General features: G+C 39.3%; 1 protein-coding gene across 3 annotated transcripts in view; it reads left to right on the forward strand.

Moving 5' to 3' along the window:
• The window catches only part of MID1 (midline 1), a 111990-nt gene that overhangs the window by 16179 nt on the left and 73316 nt on the right, over positions 1–22495 (forward strand). Inside the window, exons 1-2 of one of the 3 annotated variants that reach the window (XM_032226391.1) lie at positions 13623–14067; positions 17695–18410. In XM_032226391.1, the coding sequence (XP_032082282.1) occupies positions 17751–18410 (660 nt within the window). In that variant the 5' untranslated portion in view covers positions 13623–14067; positions 17695–17750. Of the gene's footprint in view, positions 1–13622; positions 14068–14840; positions 15091–17694; positions 18411–22495 lie in introns of those variants that run through there. The other 2 variants (XM_032226392.1, XM_032226393.1) reach the window with 2 other exon arrangements.

Genomic DNA, 22495 nt, shown 5'->3' on the forward strand with positions numbered 1-22495 from the left:
GGGCCTTCAAAAGCACATGGAAACTCTGGAACTCCTCAAGGCATTTGGGATGGATCATGTCATCCAAGGCTTTGCTCCCAGGAAGGACTCCATTGTGGAGGGCTGTATGACTGGACCAGGCCTTCTGCCTCACAGGGGTGGCAGAAGGAAGTGTGTGGCCGGGAAAGCTGCCTGCAGTTCTTGTAGCCAAAGCCGGGATGTCTGTGAACCCGCAAGTATGAGTGTTGAGCAGAAGGTTGAACTAGAAGACCTTCAAGATAACTTCTAGTCTATGATTCTAAAGACAAGCAAATTGCTTAAATTGAGTGAGTGCGTGTGTGAAAGAGAGAGGGGGGAGGCGCATTTTGAAGAAATGCTAAAAGGGTTTGGATTTAAATTCCAAATGAAATTGGGTCTTTAGGGTAAGGAGACATGAAGGACTTTCAACTGCAATTTTCTAAAAATCTATTAAAATGAATGTATAGAGGCAGCTCTTTAACTCATTAGTCCAGAGAGAGCAAAAGAGATTGGGTCCCAATGAAGGTTTTATCATATTTAGCTCAGGAATAACAGAATAACAGAGTTGAAAGGAACTTTGGAGTGCTTCTCGTCCAACCCCTGCTCAGGCAGGAAAACTGAGGATGCCAAAACCTGAGGGGAGGGCCTGAGAAAGGTGTCAGAATAACACTTAGAAGGGACTTTGAGGGGGACCCTATACCATTTCAGAGAAATGGCTGTCCAATCTTTTCTTAAAAACCTCCAGTGATTGAGCACCCAGAACTTCTGGAGCAAGCACTTTCACTGGTTATTTGTTCTCACTGTCAGGAAGTTTCTCCTTAGTTTTAGGTTGTTTCTCTCTTTGTTCAGTTTCCATCCATTGCTTCTTGTTTTACCTTCTGCTGCTTTGGAAAAATATATTCCCCCCCTTCTTTGTGGCAGCCCCTCAAAAGCCTGTTTTTGACCTACCTATCACACTCTTGGGCAAAGCATGTGAGCCATTTCCTCCTTTCAGTGGTCCATGAAAGTACATCTATAGTATATAGATGCAGATAATAAAGTCAACTTTTACGGAACTAAACTTTTACGGAACTAAATATACATTGAGGCCTTTGAAGTTAGTGACAGGAGTGGCTGGAGGGGAGGGGCCAGGCATGGCGAGGAGAGGCCAGACAAATTGAGGCACCCCTCGATGTGAGTAATGTAGAGTTGGTCACACCCACCCAGTCACATGACCATCCAGCCCCACCTACTCAGCTAGTCATTAGGGCAGAGAAACGGTTGTTAAATTATTTGAATGCTACCACTGGCTATAAGCTGTTGATTCTTACTGAGATTCAGTCTTTATTTCTTACTTGCAAACGTACACAAAGAAAAAGTGAACCATTTATTCCAGAATATCTGTTCTATTTTTTCATTTGCTTCCTGATTTCATTTTGTTAAAGCTGATCCATCTGCCTTATAAATAAATTAGTAGAACCATTTAATAGTAGCTATTAGTATTATTACATTTTATTGAAATGAGCCCAACACATTGTTCAATTTCTCATTATAATTCTGGGAAATAAATTATAAAAACTTCACCTCAGCATTTCTTGATAATTAAGGAGATTGTGTCTCTATTTGGTTTGATTTATCCAATATGGTAATAGAGCAGTATAGATGAGCAACATTATTTAATTTCTCACTGAAAAAAGCTTACTGTGTTAGATAGGTCAATGTGACATGACCTAGTTTTGCTTAGCTACTTAGAAATTATATGTCAGTATTGATTATGTCACTCTGGGAGTAGGAGATTTGACATCATTTTTGCACCACAGTATTTCTATATTATTTTATATGCTTATGTGCCCTGTCATATAATCCTGCAAGCTAAATTTTATAGTTCTGATAGGAGAAGAAAAGGCCAGTAGTTTTCATTTTGGTGTGTTTGTGTATATGTTGTGTGTGTGTGTGTGTATCTATGTATGTATGCATATATGTGTGTGTATGTATGTATGTATGTATATGTGTGTGTATGTATGTATGTGTGTGTATATACATATATATTGAAAGACCATGCACTTCTAAATGCTTTATTCTAACCTACATTCATAATATAGATTTTTTAGAATAATGAACATCCATTCCAAGCTTTTTAACTCAACAGTAGATTTCCCTTGCCTTCTAAATGGTCTGGATATATTTTCAGATTACCATGTACTATAATCTATGTATCTCATTGTCTGTCAAATTTATGAAAATGTAGAAGTTCTGTATAATGCCTAATATGAACTACTGTCATAAACTGTATCATACATTTACAAGTGACCTGTTTAGTTGTATTTTACTATTGAAATCATGTTCGGATGATTTCAACACACAAAAAGAAGAAATAAAGAAATGATCAAGCTAAACCAGGCAAATCTGTTTTGAAGTTGCACTTAGTTTCTAGTTAAAGTTAGTCACTTTCAACAAGGCATATGAGGAACCGCCTAGTTATAGAAAGTCAGATGCAATCCATTAAATCAGCTCAAATTCAGTTAGGCTGAAGTGTTTATCAACTCTGGTCAAAGTAAGGGCAATATTGTCATGACATGTTCTTGAATGCATAGCCATTATGATCATCTTCTAATGCATTCTGCTAGCTGAGTTGTGTTATGCAGTCTCAGAAAATACTGAAGTTGTCAAAAGAATAAGGCAAGTAAAGCTTGTTTGCATGTGAAGTCATCCCCTGGAAATGATCTCTCCGATTTTGAACTTGCTGATCCTGCATTGCAACAGGAGAGGCATGGACAGTATTTAAGGGCAAGGAAGGGCCATTTATTCAAGCTGGAATAGTATTGGAGAAAATGGAACAGAGCTTTTCCTTGTGGATGAGTTGCTTTTGATTCATTGTTCACATTTATTGGACAGTGGTGAATCCAGAAGAACAGAACATGAACCATTGGAAATCTCGTAACTATGTTACCTTTTATAAAAATAGATTTACAGTTTAAAAAAAAATTGTCTCACTACTAATTTGAGGATCTTGGAATGTAATCCAATTAAAAATTTACAAGTCTTAAACACTGATTGGGAAAATGGTACTTAAAACAAATGGTCCTTGAACGTCAGTTTAATTCTCTTTCCTCAATAGTATATAATTTAAATAAAATTGGAAGTAGCCATATCTATTATGTTGAATTTAAAGACATTTCATTATCCAAACTAGATAATATCATCAGTGCTAGTGAAGAATGGGGTTTGCTCTCAGTTTATGTTCTACTTGTTTGCCCTTCTTGTTCCTCTTTTTAGCTTGTTGATTGTCTCTTTTGCATAATATATAGATATTGTTTATGTCTATGTATTTATTGATGGCTAATTTGTCAGAGTGCCAGGCTTCTAGAAATGGCATTTTTGGATTTGACTTGGTCCAGGATGGTCAATTTCCCAATTGAAACTATGGTTAGGTTTGTCCATATGTTGTGAAACTAAAGAGTTTTCATCATATCTTCTGACTGCTTAGTTGGTCTTCATGGATGAATTCTGCCTGTGACTTTCATAGTCACTCTGTATGTTATAGATGACTCCTGTTTTTTCTTCTGGGGCTGCTGGGTCTTTGAGTTTACTTAGGATGTTTTGAAGACATTGCTACGCTTGATTCCATGTGTAGTAGTAGTTTGTTGGTGGTTTCTGAGATGTGCTTGACACATGGCAGGGCTTGTGCTGGTTGTGCTGTATTGGGTTGAGTGGTCAGGAACTTTTTGATAAAGCTGCATGGATATTGATTTTGTTGGAATATGTTGTATAGATGCTCTGTTTCCTTTGGCTGTTTAGGTGAGTGAGTTTGTGCTGATCTAAATAAAGTTCTTTTGCAACTTCTCTTGTGGAAGGTTGGATTGCTGCTTTGGTAGTGGAGCACTTAGTATGGGTGGTTTTTCTGTACAGTCCCATTTCTAGTTTGCCATTGTGGTCTCTGTTGATCAGGATGTCAAGGAAGGGTAGTGAGTTGTTGTTTACTTCTTCTCTAGTAAATTGGATTCCTTTGAAAATGTTGATGGTTCTGTGGGTATTCTCTAATTAGTTCTTTTTTATTATAGTGAAGGTATCATCTATATATCTGATTCATATTTTGGGTTGTATTTGTGGAAGTGCAATAGTTTCCAAATATTGCATAATGACCTCCGTTATATGTCCTTTAATTTGTTGGTAAGTTTGTCCATCAAATTGGACAAACTTAGGCAGAAGGTTAATGAGATCCATAATCAATTTTTGTATATTTGATTAGGTCAGGTGTGTCTTAAATGCTGTGGAGCAATGTGGTCATAGATTCTTTGGTTGATTTTGGATCTATGGACATGAACAGGCTGTGACATCAAATGAAACCATGATTTTGTCTTCACATCTCTGATTGCTTGAAGGCACTGTAGTGGAGATTGAATGGAGTGGAGTGTTTGCTTCCTCTTGTGAAATGTCCAAGCTTTTTGGTTAATTGTTTTGTGATGTTGTATGTAGCAACCCTGGTTGTGATACGATTGAATGTAGATGTTAAGTCCTTGGGGCTACGACGCCATTGAAAGACATTGCCGGCTCCTGATTGGCTAAGATGCGAGCAGCCAGCCGGCGGGAGAATGCAACCATCCTATTGGTTCAGCCGTCTGACAGCTCCTATATAAAGAGCTGTCAGATGGCAAACGTTGCTGTTTGCCTGTTCGGAGTTTGCCTTGTGTTTTGTCTTGTTAATTGTAAGAATAAAGGTTGTCTGTTAACTTTCAACTTGCCTTACCTCAGTTCCTGCCTGCCTAGTTTTCCATACAAAATAGTGGAAGACTGTCAGGCCTGTGTATTTTGAGGCATCCATAGAAGGGTGGGAGGATGGTTCCATTACTTCTCATCCATCACTATTCCTCTTTGATAATTTGGTCTTTCTTAATGAGGTCACTGAGAGTTCCTTGATCTGGTTGTCTAGTTTTTGTATTGTGTTAATGTTTACATAATCATCCTACCTGCAGACAAAGTCTGAACCATAGTTATTATGAACAGATCATATTTACAAAAAGCAAAAGAATTACTAGAAGACAAACAAACTTCCATATCTAGCTATCTAGCTATCTAGCTAAAACCTATACAGATAGTTTTCATTTAGTGACCACAATTGGGAACAGCAAATCAATCATTAACCAAAGCAACTGTTAAGTGAAACTGCAATTGTGCTTATAATCTTATTTTAGCTTTCTTTTCCTTTCCAGACCTGTGAAGGAGGCGAGGATTGGTAAATGTGAGGATTGGTTGCAAAGTTACTTTTTCATTACCATTGCAACTTCAAATAGTTACTAAGTAAAGCAGTCATTAATCAAGGGCCATCTATAATATTTACCAATAAATTCATTAGTATCAGTAAAGCAAATATATTATTTTTGGGTGCAAGTATGCAAGTTTATAGGGAAATGTATTGTCAACAAACTATAGATTTTATCTATCTTTCAACATTTTTTTGTTTTTATGGGAGTCATAAAAGTTTAGTAATTGGCTGAAAAGAATAGACAATTAACACTATGTTGTCACTGAGAATGCAGCAAGTTTAGAGCTGAGCATATATTTGTTTATTTCAAGGTTTTTGCTTTTTTGTTTTTGTCAAATGCTAAAGTGTTTTTAAAAATCCATTATTAGCAAAATACTTTCAGAATAACAGTAGCTGAAAGTCTGCAAGAATATTACAAAGTACACAGTCTATAAAAACTGAACTTCAGTTCATAATTTATTTATAAAGAACAGTATTGCCATTCTAAGCCCAAGAACAACAAATAGGAATTCAACCAAAGTTCAGTTCTTTATTTGTTTACACACAATAGACTTGAATCTTGCCAGACTGAACCCTTATTACTCTCACCCTAACGCTGGAAAATTCTAGGGAGTGGCTATCCTTACTCTCTTCTTCTGTCTGCTGTCTAGCTCTCTGCTGTGCTGTCTCTAATCCTGACACCCTTTCTGGGAAAGTACTGCTTCATTGTAGTCCATCTCATCTTCTCTCCCTTTGTGGACACAAATATTAAGCATTACCTGTTTATCTAAAGGAAAGATGGATTAAAAGCCTGAGAAATCATAACAATATTACTTTATTAAACTTGTATGCTCCCTGTTTCTCAACTTTCTTGGTGACTCAAAACAATCAATCAAAGCTATTAATAGCAATGGTTTCAATTTAATTTCCAGCCATTAAATGGCTATATCTTGATGCTATTTGATATTTCTGGAATATTTTTTTGTAAAAATAGTTGCACAATTTAAGAATCCTCATAAATGGATTGATATTTCTTAAATTATTTAGTGAACATTTTGTTTGATAATTAGATTTCTACCTTAGTTGAGGAGGTAATTATCTTGGATAAATAAATATAACTTAATTATCCATATATATCTATCGTGTGTGTTTGTGTGTGTGCAGTAACAAAACTTAAGCATAAGAATAATATAGGCTTGAAATAATTAAATCATAGGTCAGACTAAATAATATTATGATAATAAGCCATATTCTACTGAGAATAATATTAAGCTGAAGCAGAAGAAAAGTCATAGATCTAAAAAGGAATTTGTTGCATCTTAGTGAAGAAGTTGTCCTCTTACAGCCCTTGGAATAGGAACAATGTATGCGGGGATGAAATTCTAGTTTGTGGGTGTCGAAGCAAGACGGAACAAATAAAAGTGTGACATTCATTTCACCCTCCATTCCCAGATTGATACTGAGATTCTAAAGTGATTACATTATGTAATTATATCATTTTCCAGGGCGCTGCTCAGGAAAATCCAAGCAAGGGTTAAATACAGCCAAACTGCCCAGAACTGAATTGAAACTTTAAGCCACGCCTCTGGTGCTGATTATGCTCAGTCTTTTTCAATTCAGCTAGCCCAGTGGACACGCTTAAAGTTTCTCTTCAATTCTATCTCTTGCTTTGACTCTCTTTGTCTGTAAGTAGTTTATATTTAATTATATTGGAGCAGGCTTGGAGAGCAATAAAAGGTGTCCTGGATACCTTAGGCACTGCGGGGGACACAGGTAGCTGTTGGGGGGGGCGCGTGGGTTGGAGTGATGATGCCAGCGCTGCTCTGTTTGCCTCCGCAACACCGGGACACGCTCCTTTGCAGCGTTGACAGCCCAGGAGCTGTTCTGAGAGAACGTAAGATTGGGGTGCTTGGGGCAGCAGCCCCTTGAGCCTGAGGGGCGAGTTAGGTAGCCAGGGATCCTCACAAGGAGTGCTAGGCTCCCCAAGGCCCCGTCGTTGCTCAATTCGCGTGTGTGTGAACGGCCGCCATTTTGAATTGCCAAATTTGGCACGTCCGTTCATTTTGGCTCCTGCCTTGCTGCGCAGCCTGTCCCACCTCGCAGATTGCTGCGGAGGGCCACCCTAAGCCTAGGGCCTCGCACTGGGTGGCCAGGCAGGCTCTTGCCCTCCTCTGTTTCAGGCCAGCGGCTGCGGGGAACTGGGGTGTAGCCAGCCTTACTGCCTGCCTCAAGTGGATCTGCAGGCGCTTGGCTGATTCAGCAGCCAGCTCCACTAAGGCCTCATCTGTCGTTCAAGGCCTAATAACTCTCAAGGCCCAACACGAGGCCCAGGCCCATCCTTTCATCAGGCCTGTTCCTTCAGATTGCTGGCAGCATGGAGAAGCAGATTAGCCCTCAGTGCAGCAATGAAGAGAAACAAGGAGGCAGCCAGACCAGGCCCACACCCAGCAAGCAAAGTAGGCCCAATCCAATGGCCAAGGGTGCTGGGGTGGGCGCTTTCCCCAGGGAGAATCAGCATAAAGCAGGGATGGCCTCTAAGGCCGAGGAGAAAATGGCGTTGCGCCGCCAGAAGGCCCTGGAGAAACAATTCCAGAAGGCCCAGGCCGCACAACGCAAGAATCCAGTGGGGCCCTCCCCAAGTGAGATCGGGGGTGGGTCTCCCAGAAGTGACTCCCAGCAAGGGGAATCTCCCTTAGGCCCAGGCAGTGAGGATTTTGGGTTCTCCCCCAACCCTCATAGGGCATCTCTGGGGTCACCTACCCATTCCATGGCTGTAGACTCCCTGGCAGACCTAATTCAGGGGCTGAGGAAGAATCCTTGGCTCCCTCTGAATTGGAGCCCCCTCCCCCTCAGGGTCAGGAGGCCATGCTATCTAAGGCCATGGAGGAGGTTGTGGCTCGTGCCATATCAAAAGGTATTTCCGATGGCATGGTGCAGTTAGCGGCCAAGTTGCTCTCTGTGGCGCCCAAACCCACTGCCAGCCAGGTTACATGCCCTAAGGCCCCTGAAGCTAGGGCGTCATCTCCTACCCCAACGGGTCTTAGTGAGGTCTCAGATCTGGAAGAGGCTGAGGTAGAGGTCCCAGTTCTCTCAGATGATGAGAACCCTGTCCCTGAGCAGGCCACCAGTTCAGGCCTTTTCAACCCCGCTATGTTTAGGGCCATTCTCACCAAGGCCTGGGCAGCAGGGCCCCAGATGGGTCTTCCGGCCCCCGTGGCCAAACCTCCATCTGAGCAGGCCATGGGCGTGAACATAGGGCCCCAGGATCCCGGTGCAGGCCTATTTAAGGAGGTGCCTCCACCCTTGGACTGGTTCCGGCCCCTCAGTTATTCCTAGATATTATCCAACGGCAATGGGCCCAGCCGGGGACCATGGCCAATCCCAGAAGGATGGACAGGAAGCTGTACACTATGGAGGCCCCACTGGAGGAGCTCCTGAAGCTTCCCCAGGTGGAAGACCCTATCATGTCCCTCACCTCCCCCTCTTCCCTTCCCGCGGAATTGCTGGAAGGGCTTAAGGCGGAGGACAAGAGGGCAGAATCTGCGGCTCTCAAGACCCACCAGGCTACTGCCTGGGCCATGCGCGCTTCCTCCTCCTATTTTGGCAGGGCAGCCCTGTTCTGGCTTCGAAAGTTACTAGCAGGGCTTCCAGCAGGAAACTCCAGGACTAGGCAGGACGTCAATAAGATTATTGCCGCCATGGAGTACTACGCTGATACCTCTCTTGCGGCCACTAAATTTTCCTCCAGGGCCCTGGCCTCGAACGTCACCTCGAGGCGCCTGCTGTGGCTTCGCCACTGGCAGGCTGATGTGAAGGCGAAATGGAAGGTGGCTTCCGCTCCCTTCAAAGGGGGTAAGCTCTTTGGGGAGGCCTTGGACCCATTCCTAACTGAGTCCAAGGACAAACGCAAAGTGCTCCCTCCAGTCACTAAGAAGCAGGAACGGAAGGGCCAGGCTTTTCGTAAGAATGCCTTTCGGAACAGCGAGTCCTCCACTTCCTCGGGCGGCCCCAGTCACACCTACATTCCTCCACAGGATCGCTCCCAGGATAGGTCCTCGTTTAGGGACAGAGGCAGGCAGCAATGATTCTGCAAGCCATTCCGAGGGGGTTATTCCAACAAACCCTTTCGGAAATCCAAGTGACCATCACAGGGCTCCCCCCACAGGTGGCCGTCTCCAGCTCTATGCCGCCCAGTGGGAGGAGACCATGGGTCAGGAACACGGTCCGCCACAGGCTGACCCTGGAGTTCCTATCCCTTCCCCCGAGAACCTTCCTCCATTGTCCCATCCCCAGGTCTGCCCACAAGCTCCAACTGATGAGGGCAGAGATAGAACACCTCCTGGAGATAGCGGCCATAGAGGAGGTCCCCAGGGGTCAAGAAGGCAGGGGGTTTTATTCCATCCTTTTTCTGGTCCCCAAGTCATCGGGGGGGGGGAGAGTGATTCTATACCTCAAGAAGCTGAACAAACATCTAGCATACAAGCGCTTCAAAATGCAGTCCCACCAGACCATCCTGGGCTGCGTCAGACGGGGTGATCTACTGACGTCGATCGACCTGAAAGAAGCGTACCTGCATGTCCTGATCCACCCGGCACATCACAGGTTCTTGAGGTTCCAGTTCGCCGATCGCCATTACCAGTACAAGGTCCTTCCCTTCGGACTCTCGTTGGCCTCGCAGACATTCACCAAGCTGCTGGCCGCTGTTGCAGCACGCCTCTGGTCTCTTCCCGTGAAATTGGAATGTTACCTGGATGACATCCTTATCCACTCATCGTCCAGGGAGCAGGCCCGGGCAGACTTGGACACCACCATCAAGGTCCTGAAGCTCCACGGGTTCTCAGTCAACCTCACCAAAAGTCACCCGACCCCGTCCTACAGAATCCAGCACCTCGGAACGATCATTGACTCCGAGACCTGCCAAGTCTTCCTTACTCAGGAGAGGGTGAACAGCATCTGGACCCTGGTGAGGAGCATCCACTCGACTGTGTCAGCGTCAATCGTCTCCCTCTCATAGCTGATGGGGAAGCTGGTATTGTACATTGCGGTGGTCCCGTGGGGGCGGCTGCACACGCGAGAGCTGCAGTGGTTTCTGCTCCCTCTCCAGAGGAGGAAGGCCAGCAACTCCAGACGTGTGATACGGGTCCCCCTGAAGGTCCTCCGATCCCTCAGGTGGTGGCTGTCGAAGGCCCTCCTCAAGGGCAGTTGCTTCAGAGAGCTGGAGCGCCTGATAATCACCACGGACGCCAGCCTCTTCAGCTGGGGCGCTCATCTAGGGACCTCAGTAGTCCAGGGCAGATGGTCACAGGCGGAGCTCGCCCACAACATCAACTGGCTAGAGCTCCGGTCATATCCTCCACCATAGGACGCTGGCTCAGAGCAAACAACGAGACTCAGGCCAGACCGGTTCCTCAGCGTATTACTGCACATTCTATGAGGAGCGCAGCAACTTCGGCCGCCTGGGCTACTCAAGCGCCAATTGAAGTAATTTGCCATGCTGCAACGTGGTCTAGTCCGTCTCCATTCATTTGTAACTACAGACTTGACACATTCGCCTTGACAAATCCCTCGGTCATTTGGGAGAAGAGTTTTGCAGAGAGTCGTGGCAAGCACCGCAGCCCCGGCCAGTTCCTCTTCTTCCCTCCCAACTTTGACATAGCTTTGGCATGTCCTGTGCTTGGACACTCCAAGCAGCGCCTAGGAGAAAGACCGTTGGCTTACCTGAATGGTCGTTTTCTAGGCGCTGCGGAGTGTACAAACCCACCCTTGAGGTGGGGCCGCGAGGTGTGTTCCTTTCACCTTATGTCTTGGACTTGGACTTAGACTGGTTCGAGTTATGGACTATTGGATCTTCTTCGTTTTTCAAAACTGAGCCTCTGAGGCAACCAAGAGGCGGAGCTATAACCAATTTTAAAACTCAGTTCCTTGGGCAGCAAGCTGAAGTTAACCCGTGCTTGGACACTCCGCAGCGCCTAGAGAACAACCATTCAGGTAAGCCAATGGTCTTTCTTAGCCAACATTTTGGTTGCTAAGCAAGAGCGTTGTTAAGTGAGTTTCACCACATTTTACAAGTTGGCCATGCCCACCCAGTCATGACTGCCAAGCCACTCCCACCCGGTCACATAGCCAGCAAGCCACTCCCACAAAGCAGGCCACACCTACAGAAGAGGTTCTAAAAAATTTTGAAACCCACCACTGGTTCAAAGGTATGACGAGGAAGAGAGAAGATTTTATTATTTTAGAAGGAAAGATTAAAATGTTAGAGTTGATTCTTCTGTCTTAGTAGCAGTTCATAAAGACTAAAATTGAAATAGCTGTTTAGACAGGTCATAACTTGCAGAAGCCAGTGAATTACTTAAGCAAGCACATAGATTTAAAAGTCACCTTTTAGGCCTTCCAGGAAATCAGCATGAACCTTTGTCCGTGTTATCTTGTAGATACAGCAAAAAACCAGAGAAAGAGAGTGATTATTCCATAGGAAAAGTCCAGTGTGGAAACTATGATTTTGTGTTGCAAAAATCCCTCATGCACAGTGTATTTAAAGTGAATGTGGTATGAGAAACAGAACCATGATTTGGGTGTGATAGACCAAGATAATGGAATCATGCCACAAAAATTAATGTGAGTCTTCATTCAAGGTACTTTAGGGCCAAATCAGGATTTGTTACTATGTGTCTACTTAATTTAATCAGTATTTCTTATTAATATATCTGAATTAAAATTATGTTTACAACAAATACTTGCCATGTTTTCAATTGGATATGCACAAAAAATGATGGTCACTAATTGCATATTGGAAGAAAGTTGAAAATCAGAAGAAGATAAAATCTAGTATGGTCCTATAATGGGGTCATGTTGATCACTTGAATAAAAAGTTTTCCTACTTAAAACCTCATTTTCCTGTACTGAAAACTAAATGGATGCTATAGTGTTTAAACCTGAAAATGTGTTCACTTATCTTTGTGTTGGAGTAATAAGATATTTATGATAGGTTTTATTTCTATAATCTCCATGATAGGTTTTCTGCTGTGTTGCTGATTTTCCCAAAGGTGATGTTCTTTTCTCAGGGAAAAGAACATCTACACAGATAGGGAAGAATCAATTCTCTGTGGTGTGATCTTATCCTTTGGGGAATGTGTTTAAATAAATGGTGCATTTATTGGCTGTTCCTATGGAGAGTTCACATTGTGTCATGAGTTTTGCTTTTGTTTTTATTGTGATGAAACAGGACATGGTCTAATAAATAGTTTAAAACAGTCTTTATTAAATAATTTTGGAAAGAGCACTATCTCTAGTTTATTCTCTCTTCTTTTCTTATTGCTTTGAGATGACATAGATCAGGAATTGCTTATTCCGTCAAGCTTCTTACATTCACATACTGGATTACATTGGTGGGGAGGGGGTGTCTTTCAAAGCTCTCTGTGCATCTATGGATGACAATAAAAATCAGAGATCAGTTTCAAGTATTCTTACTATGCCAGTGCTATTTCAAACAATTTTTCATAAATGTCATGGCTTTTGCCTGTAGAAACAATGGTTTTCTTATTGTCACAGTATTCTAATCTTTATGTAAGAAAGGAAATGATGAGGGAAATTAAATTAGCCTGCAAAGCAAATGAAACTCAAACTTCTCTCTGGGATGAAGAGCAAATGGAACGATGATTTGAGTCTCTTTTAAATATGTAATGTGTTTTTCATTTAATAGTAACAACATAAAATAATCATTGCATATACAAAGTGGAAGCCAAGAAAGTAATTTGTTCCAGCAACTTCTATTTTCACATGAATTTTAATGCCTTCATTGAAAGCTAAAAGTTGAGTATTTATATGTAGCAAAATGTCAGAAAGTGCTTTTTTCCTAGAACGTTTATTAAAGATATTGATAAAACAGAAGTATTGACTACATTCAGCTCTAAATAACTAGAAATTTCAATTGTTTTATAGTAAAGCACAATGTTTAGAAGTTAAGTGGTTAAAAATAGAGAGAAGGGTACAGTTAGATAGGGGGCTTGCCAGCAAGTGCAAATCCATGCTCTTAAAATTAAATGCTAAAAAATATAGTGGCATTTCTGATTGACTTGTTATAATCAATAATACTTTGCTCTTAGGGAATAATCACACTTATAGTTCTTAAGGTGCCTGGAAAGGCATTACTGAAAAAGAATAAACCATCACTAAATAATGTATTGCAGCACTTTTATTCCAACTGGCTGATCAATATTTAGAAGGAACCAATCAAACAATGCAGTAATATGAAAAACTTCAAATGTGGATCATGCAGTATTTATTCAGTAAGCTTTAGCTCTTCCTTCATGTTGGCCATGTGACACAGTTTGCTGGTTCAGGTCACTTTCCGTTTATAGGCATGGGAACTTCAACCCTGGATTAATTACACAGCAGGCTGAGCTTTTACTTGTTCAAATAATGCGGCTGCCAAGCCCAGTGGCCTTATTACAAGCAATGCTGGGTGGTTCTGTGGATGCACAGTTAGAGAATCTGACCCTTGATGCTTTCTCACATGATAGGTGCCGAATAGTGAAAAAGAAAGGGGAGAGTTTGCTTTCGTGTCATTAACAAAAGCTAGCCTGCTTCCAGAGCAGTTTTTAGTCCTTAAACTCTGACGGCGGCAATTAGGTGGAGCTGGCTTTCCTGGAATTGTAGCATAGATTTTCCTGTTGTGCTTCAATATCAACTGTCTCCAAGTTACGAATCTACTCACAGCGCTAAAACCTTGGGATTACTGCAAGTAGAGAAGGCCATTGTATCTCTCTCCGCTTTTCACTTTCTGACCAAGAATCATCGTGCTCACATTAGCAATGTTTCAGCTAAAACATTCAGGTCGAAATCCATTGGTGGGTATATAATGTGCAGCTGATAATTTGAAGAGATTTTCAACATAGACAAACTTTTAAAAACAAATTTGTAAAAATGTGATGAGTAAGCTTTATTTCTTTTGACTGTAAACTTTGGTTTTATTTTATACAAAGGTGAACTAGTTCAAAAGAGCTTTTTAATATTTCTAAATGTGATTTTATGAATATTGTGTTCAGATTTTTGATAAATTTAATGGAATATAGAAAAGCTATTGGGTGATAGGTGTCTCTAGGGCTATCATTCCTTGTGAAAGTTGTCAAATAAGACAAAAATAAAATTAACTTTATTTTACTTGTTTATTTTTCTTTAATTTTTTAAAAATCTATCATTACTTGAAATCCTGTAGGAGACTTGTGTTAGATATGTGAAATGTATCCCTGATATTAAGTTTGTTTCAAATGGTTGTTTAATATTAGGATGTTATTAGTGATTTTTTTTATTACTGGTTCTTTGACATGCTTTGCAATATCACTCTTAACATGTTTGCTTTGAACATGTGAATTAATATCTATATCTTTGAATGAACATATTTCTTTGTATAATAATTAGGTATGTATTTGGTTATTTCTAGAAATCATTCATTGTTATTAGTATTTATGGTAAATGTATATTTAAAAAAAAACTGTAGAAAATGTTTTTTATGGCTTAAGAAACATGACTACAGTCTTTCAAGTACTTTTTGGCACAGTTTATTTGGGTGGGAGGAAATTAACTCTGGACTTAAATGTGCAGCAATGTGTTTGAAATGTTTGGATCCTTTTCCTTTTGAGGTTACTATAATGGCGAGGCAGGGGCCAAATATTTTGCTGCCTGATATTCATGCATTTCTCATATGGAAGCTGATTGGATTGGCACTGAAGCTCACTTCTAGTCAAGTTTGTGACAGCACAATTTTACTTTAAACTCCAGCAGTCTTGTTTTAGGAGCCAGACCACACTGTACCACACCATCTCTTTTCTATCTGCTGGTAAAGTAAATCCTGAATAATGGCTAAGGAAAAGGTTAGCTCTCGATTGAATGTTGTTGAAGATTTTAATTTCTTTGATGCACCAACAGAGATCTAGTCTTACTGTTTTGTTAGGCTAATGTATTTATCCACTTTATAGACACTAACTTTTGATCCATTCCTCTAGGCAGAACAGTTGTTTGAAGTAGTTTTCTAATTGCTTCGGTGCAAAAATCTGTACAGGTGGCTTCACAAAATAGAAAGACAATTTTGTATGTAGAACAGGAATGTTTTGTAAAGAAAGCCTATGTATCTACATATCTCTCTTTCTCTCCCCACCCCTCTTTTTGTGAGACATTATAAATATGGAGAAGGGAAAAAAGACATATACATATGTAGATTTTAGAAAATATTTTTCTTATTTAATTTGTTTGTATGTAAATGCAAGAGAATTGACTTTTTATCCAGGATGATTATTACTCACAATCCAATTGGCAGATGAACCTTTGGCAGAAAAATGAACTACAGAAATAAAAATTAAATACTAGACCATGCAGTATTTGTCCGGTACACTATAATCTAAGCTACATAAAATTTTCATTAGTAGAATTTTCTTTAAGATCCCGGATTACCTAAAAAGTCTTTTCTTAAGGAAACACTTGTAAATATTTGCTTTTTTCATGTGATTGCACTCTGTGTCTCATAATATCTAGATTCAGAGTTGTTGCTGTTAATTCAGTTTTTTCATACCATTGAAATCACTATACAGTTGTGCCCTTGCACAAATTTGTCCTGAAACTGTGATCCAATCTATAATTCAGTGAATAATTAACACTTAACTAGCTACTTTAAGACATCAATATGTGATTACTATGCCATAAATGTGCATCATTTCAAGAATGCCTTATTATTTTAATTAGGGAACTGTATTATTTCCCCCATTGATTGATTGCCCTTCCCTCCAAATCCAGTGTTTTTTTCCAGTTTATAGGATTAAAGACTTCCTATGGAAGATATTTCGGAGTGTCAAAATAACAAGCGGGGAATGAATAAAGCAGACAACATAAAGTTTATTGAATCCAGTGTTATCCATAGTGGAGGCTATTTGAGATTCTCTAACTTTTTGGCAAATAAGTGTGAAATCCAATGGCACATTTTTCATGTTCCTCTGGTACAAATATTTTTTTGCCATCATGATGAAGCAGCTGTGAATAAACATTAAAGTCTGATTTGCAACTGTCTTCCGTTGTTGAATACTTTTTTTGCTATTATGATTTAATGTAGTTACACATGGCATTGCCATCCCTGAACTGCATCCCTCAGTTTAATTGTGGGGAAGTACTGGTCATTCAAAGAGATTTAGCTCCAAAGCTTGCTAATGAGCATAAAGTTCCCTTCACTCTTAATGAATCAAGATTTCCATGTTAATTTTAGGGGAATAAAAAGAGAAATGTTCACACAATAGGGCAACCTTACAGAGTACACAGCTGGGCCATCTGAAACCGTCCTTTTTATGAACCACAGAGTTTAAATGGACTGTACTCTTAAGAGGTAGATTTCTGTGAGTGTGAAGCAGAGCTTTTGCTTATGGTTCACTGATCTGTCTACTTATAACAATACGAGACCTTGACAAGAGCTTAGGGAAAAAGCATAACATAGGGCAATTCTTTCAAAATCATTTCATGTAACATCTTCAGTGAAGGAGGAAATGAAGACTAGTTTCAGTCGTTTCAGAGGCTGATCAATCTTTTTCAAGGGTGGAATGGCTGCTGCATGTCCCTGAATTCCTTGCTGAGAAAAATAATTGTTCAGTTACACTGCATTTTGGCTAACCAGAAAAGCTGTAAAAACAATATTTACACAGTAAAACAGTATTTGTACTTTGTGGCTGGAAAGAACAGTAATTCTTGGCACTTCCATACCTGCAATAAACAAAAACAAAAAAAGATTTTTTTAAGTTCTCTGATTAGCAAATAACATGATATTCTTGCTAGGTTTCTGACTTACTGAAGTGCAATTTTCATTATAATAATTATTTTTTTCTCCTTCTAGTCTATATCTGTTAGCATATTCTCTCATTTCACTCTATTTGCTCTAAATGTTTGCATATTATTTTGTTTTGTCGTCACAAATTCTTTTAGAGACATATGACTCCTGCACTCACAAGCTAGTGACCATTGTCCTTTGCAAATGCAAATTAACGTGGAACCCCAAAGTTGCAATTTAAGATATAAATAGTAAATGAATTGACACATTTCTAATTCCAATGTTACTCCTAAGGTCCAATTGCATTAAGTCCCTAGGTGGGGTGGGGGGTGGAAATTAGCTGATTTCATAGTGTGATTGAGTTGAATTGCTATAATAGATTTCACCATACTGGTAGTATATGTCTGCCTTTACTGCATTGCAGTATAGTTCCTAAATAATATAAAAGTTTATCAAATGTCTGCCTAACTGCTCTGGATTTCTTGCAATTAAAGATAGAAATAGAAGCTAGGAAAACATAAGAAAAAGGGTTTTTAAATATCTTGAACACATAGATGGATTTAAAATGTGTCACCTTCACTCTGAAAAAATATGGCCAAATAACTGAAAATAAAGAGACATTTGAAATAGAATTTCCTCTTTAGTCTAATTGAATATTATACTATGCTTTCAGATAGCTGATTGGCTTCCCTGGATTTTGCTGATGACACAGGAAACCTTTGCTTGAAGATGGAAACACTGGAGTCAGAACTGACCTGCCCTATTTGTCTGGAGCTGTTTGAGGATCCATTGCTGCTGCCTTGTGCTCACAGTCTCTGTTTCAACTGTGCACATCGCATCTTAGTCTCCCAGTGTGCTACCAACGAATCAGTGGAATCTATCACCGCCTTCCAGTGCCCCACTTGTCGTTATGTCATCACCCTCAGTCAACGGGGTCTAGACGGATTGAAGCGCAACGTCACACTGCAGAATATTATAGACAGATTTCAGAAAGCTTCTGTGAGCGGGCCCAATTCTCCCAGCGAAACTCGCCGAGAACGAGCTTTTGACACCAACAGCATGTCATCGAGTGAAAAAGTTCTCTGCCAGTTCTGTGACCAAGATCCTGCTCAGGAGGCAGTCAAGACCTGTGTAACTTGTGAGGTATCCTATTGTGAGGAGTGCCTAAAAACAACTCATCCAAACAAGAAGCCATTTACTGGACACCGTTTGATTGAGCCTATTCCTGACTCACATATCAGAGGATTGATGTGTCTGGAGCATGAAGATGAGAAAGTTAACATGTATTGTGTGACTGATGACCAGTTAATCTGTGCCTTGTGTAAACTGGTTGGGAGGCATCGTGATCACCAAGTGGCAGCTCTAAGTGAACGCTATGACAAATTAAAGGTTAGTTTCATCTTAATTTGTTTATACTAAGAAGTGTAGTGCCAGGAAATGAAAGATTTTTACCTTATTTGTGTGGCTAATATTTGCATGTTGCATTTGCCATTCTTGTATTCCACATTCCTGTGAATTTGCTGAGGCTGGTCCTATATAAATTGTCAATTTTGAATTAGAAATGAATTGATCTATGTCAAACCTAGATTTTCGTGTAGGAAATTGAAATGCCAATGCTGAAGAAAATATTATATATACTTAACTTTGATTCAGGTTTTCCAATTTTAAAAGGTGTGGTTTGTACATTCATACTGAAATATTTTGAGAATGCCCAAGTAATTATAGAATGGGTCTCCATTTACAGTTATCTGTGGCCTGGTCTACTGACATTTAGAAAAAGAGCAATATTCTATACAGACTTTTGAAGCCAAAAATCTTAAGTCAGTGGTAAAAATGCCTTAAGTTATTAATATAACTTTAACAAAACAATCTACACTGGTTGCTAAGTTTAGTGGGTCGCAAAGTGTTTAGACTGACAGCTCAAAGAACTTGTTTGATCCCATTGATAAAATGTCAATACCTTTGGTACCTTCATTACTTACTTACTGATCTAATCAAGTAAACTTGTTATATGAGCTTTCCGTTAAAAAATGAATAGCATCTTTGAAATGTTCTTAATAACTTTCCCACATTATAAACATTATAACCAAATACAGCAATAGATGAGTATTATATTTCATTGCAAAAGGTCTTTAGGATTCCGCTTCTGCGGTTTTACAGTAGTGTGGAACAGATTTAAACAGAAAAGTGTAATTCCTGTACTGTATCCATCTGCTATTTTAGATGTCACATTAAAAGCAAAAAAAAAATGGGGTGGGGGAGACGGGACAAAACAAAAGTCTATTCTTCCAGTTCCCTTAAGGAAATGCTATTCTGATTGTTTGTAGAAAATTACAGTAGGTGCTTGTGGGGGGAGGGGTTTGAACTTTGGCTACTGTGATGCTTACCTTGAAAACAATCTATATCTACATTTATATTTTTTACTTCTCTATAAATACACATAGATGTATAATTTTATGCATCTACAATGTTTCATTAGAAAATGATTTTGGGAACATTCTTCAAAGTACACAAAAACCTTGTTTTAATATATAGTTTTTAAAAGATAAATGATGCCAGTTTGGTTTGGACTACAGCATTGCCCAGATTTATTTAAAAAGTTGTACTTAATTTTTAGATAATAATTTAATAATAATTATTTATCATCAATAAACTTATTGAGAGGTAATAATTTAAATAGAAAATATATGACAACTACATAGTTTCTATTACTTATTGCTATAATCTTTTATTATTTGCATGGCTTATATATTTTTCTTGGCAGTTGTTCATAAATTCATATTGTATTTATTTATTGGATTATTTAATTTTAAGATGTTCCATTATTCTTAGGCTTTTGCAAAAAGCTTAAGAAATATATTTTAAAGCATACAATACATCAAATATATTATGATAGAATATAATTTGCGTATGCTTTGTGTTCATGTTCAAGCCAGCTTAACTATACTATTATTTAAATTTTATTTCAACCTTTTCTGTGTTACATGAGTAACCCTGTACATTACAGTTCTGGCATGCCTCCTGGACCAGCTAAGTTATACCTTATAGGTGTCTGTCACATACCTCAGGACACAATTAGTAAATAAAAGAAGCATCTTTTTAAATAACAGTAGCATTTTGTAGCAAATTCACATGTTCACATTGATAAACAAACATGGATAAACTGAAATAAGTCATTTCAGAGATTTAATTCACTAATATTTGTGAACTATTGGTTTACATTTTAAAGCTAACCTAATCAATTTAAAAACAATTGTAAAGCACTTTTGTATCTAATACATGTTGGATTATCAAATCCAGACAATATGCAGATATTCAAATTTTCTTAGTTAAACGTGGGACATCTCATTCTTTTTTTAATTGATTGCTTCTGCTTATAGGGAACTCTAGCATTTCAAATATTTACAGTAATGCACCAATTTAATCATTTTTATTTAGTATACTTTATTGATTGATTGATTACATATTCAAATTTTAAAACTCAGCATTTATCATATTTTTTGGAGTATAAGATGCACCTTTCCCCCACAAAAAGAGGGTGAAAATCTGAGTGCATCTTATACACTTAATACAGCATACCACCCCCTTCGCAAAAATTGATGTGCAGAGGGTTTGGGAGGCCTGCAAAGTGCTCCTGAGGTATGGGGAGGGCAAAAACTAGTGAAAAACGGGCCATTTTTTTGCTCATTTGTGCCCCCACCAGCCCCAGGAACACTCTACAAGCCTCCCAAAGCCTATGCGTGCCCTGCTTTTTCCAAAAAATGGACCATTTTGTGCTCATTTTTCTGCCCACCCCAAGCCCCCAGGAGCACTTTGCAGGCCTTTCAAACTCTCTGCATGCCCCGTTTTTCACAAAAAATGAGGCATGCAAAGGGTTTGGGAGCCCTGCAGAGTGCAAAAACTTTTTTAAAAAATTTATCTCTTCAAAATCTAGGTGCGTCTTATACTCCGGTGCATCTTATACTCTGAAAAATATGGTAGTTAAATAATCATGCTGTAGATGAATAATATTTTTCTTTTTAACTTATTTTTCAGGCTTATATGCTGCTTCAGTTATAGCTAATTCCAAATGGCATATATTCTGTGCCAGTTTTTTTTAAAAAGTTAAATCCGTACCACCTAATATTTATAATTAGCTTATCAATTCCATTGCATTGATTAACAATTTTGTGTTTATTTTGTATGCAATCATTAGCAGATTATCTCTTTTCAACCCCCAAGACTTCCTTGGACAACAAGGCCTCCCTAAACAGGGTTCAAGCTACTGAAACCCTCAGGAAAATCCTGTTACACAGAAGAGGGCAGTAGTGAAGAACAAGTGGCTTCATTGTCAATATGACATTCCTTCAACATAGGCATACAGTGAGGGCAATTTCTTCCAGCTGTTACTGGGTTGGCATTGGTCCTGAGAAATGTAAGGCTTTAAAGATAACAAATGGATTAGTTGGGGTAGTACTTGGAAGTCAACTAGCATTCAGCGGTTGCTCCCAAAGTAATGGTGCTACTGTGGCAAAACAAGATCACAAACTATAATACATTTGTATTCTGATAATAAGAGTTCATGATGATGAATTTGCTGCATTGATACCCTGTTTCCCTGAAAATAAGACCTCCCTGGATAATAAGCCCAATCGGTCTTTTGAGCACATGCGCTAAAATAAGCCTTCCCCAAAATATTGCAACACAGCAGCAGCCATGAGGTGACCACACTCGCCATCTCCTGCACCTCAAAAATATTAAGACCTCCCCAAGTGCTTATTTCGGTGGTCAAAAGAAAATAAGACCCTGTCTTATTTTCAGGGAAACACAGTAATAATAATATTTATCAGTAGAATTAGTGCATTTATAAATCTGTGGATTTATGATAACGTATTCTTGTCAATATCAGTATCTGCAATCATTGGAAGTCGCTCTTTAAATAAAGAAAATGAATTTTGCTATGCAGTAATGGAATGTTCTTAGGTAAAAGTCAATAGACTTTCCATTGACTATATATAAGTTGCTTGATCACCAAAATACAATTAGTAAATAAAAATACTATTCATTTTTTATCACAGATTTATTTTTAAACAATCAAAAATAAATCTGTGATAAGAAATGAATAGTACGAATACTTTCAAATTAGTATTATATTTTTCTGCAATCAAAATCAAGTTATAATGCTATCACATGACTGTGGGATAGGGGTGGCCATCAGAACTTTAAATTGGATTGTAAGTACCTTTTTGGGAGTCCGTCATAACTTGAAATGGTTGTTAAATTACCAGTCATAAATTGAGGATAACCTGTAACCAGAATAATAAAGGCTTGTTAAAAGCTAATTTACCTGATTAGTAATCACTAACTTTCAGAAATGATGTTCATTATTGTTCATTACCATTTACAGTGAGTTCTGCTGCCGCCACTACTATTACGGTACTATTATTGTGATTATTATTTATGGCACAGAGTTTCATGGATTCTAAGTCACAAAA

This window comes from Thamnophis elegans, chromosome 11 (genome assembly GCF_009769535.1).
Source record: "Thamnophis elegans isolate rThaEle1 chromosome 11, rThaEle1.pri, whole genome shotgun sequence".
In the NCBI taxonomy this organism is placed as follows: Eukaryota; Metazoa; Chordata; class Lepidosauria; order Squamata; family Colubridae; genus Thamnophis; species Thamnophis elegans.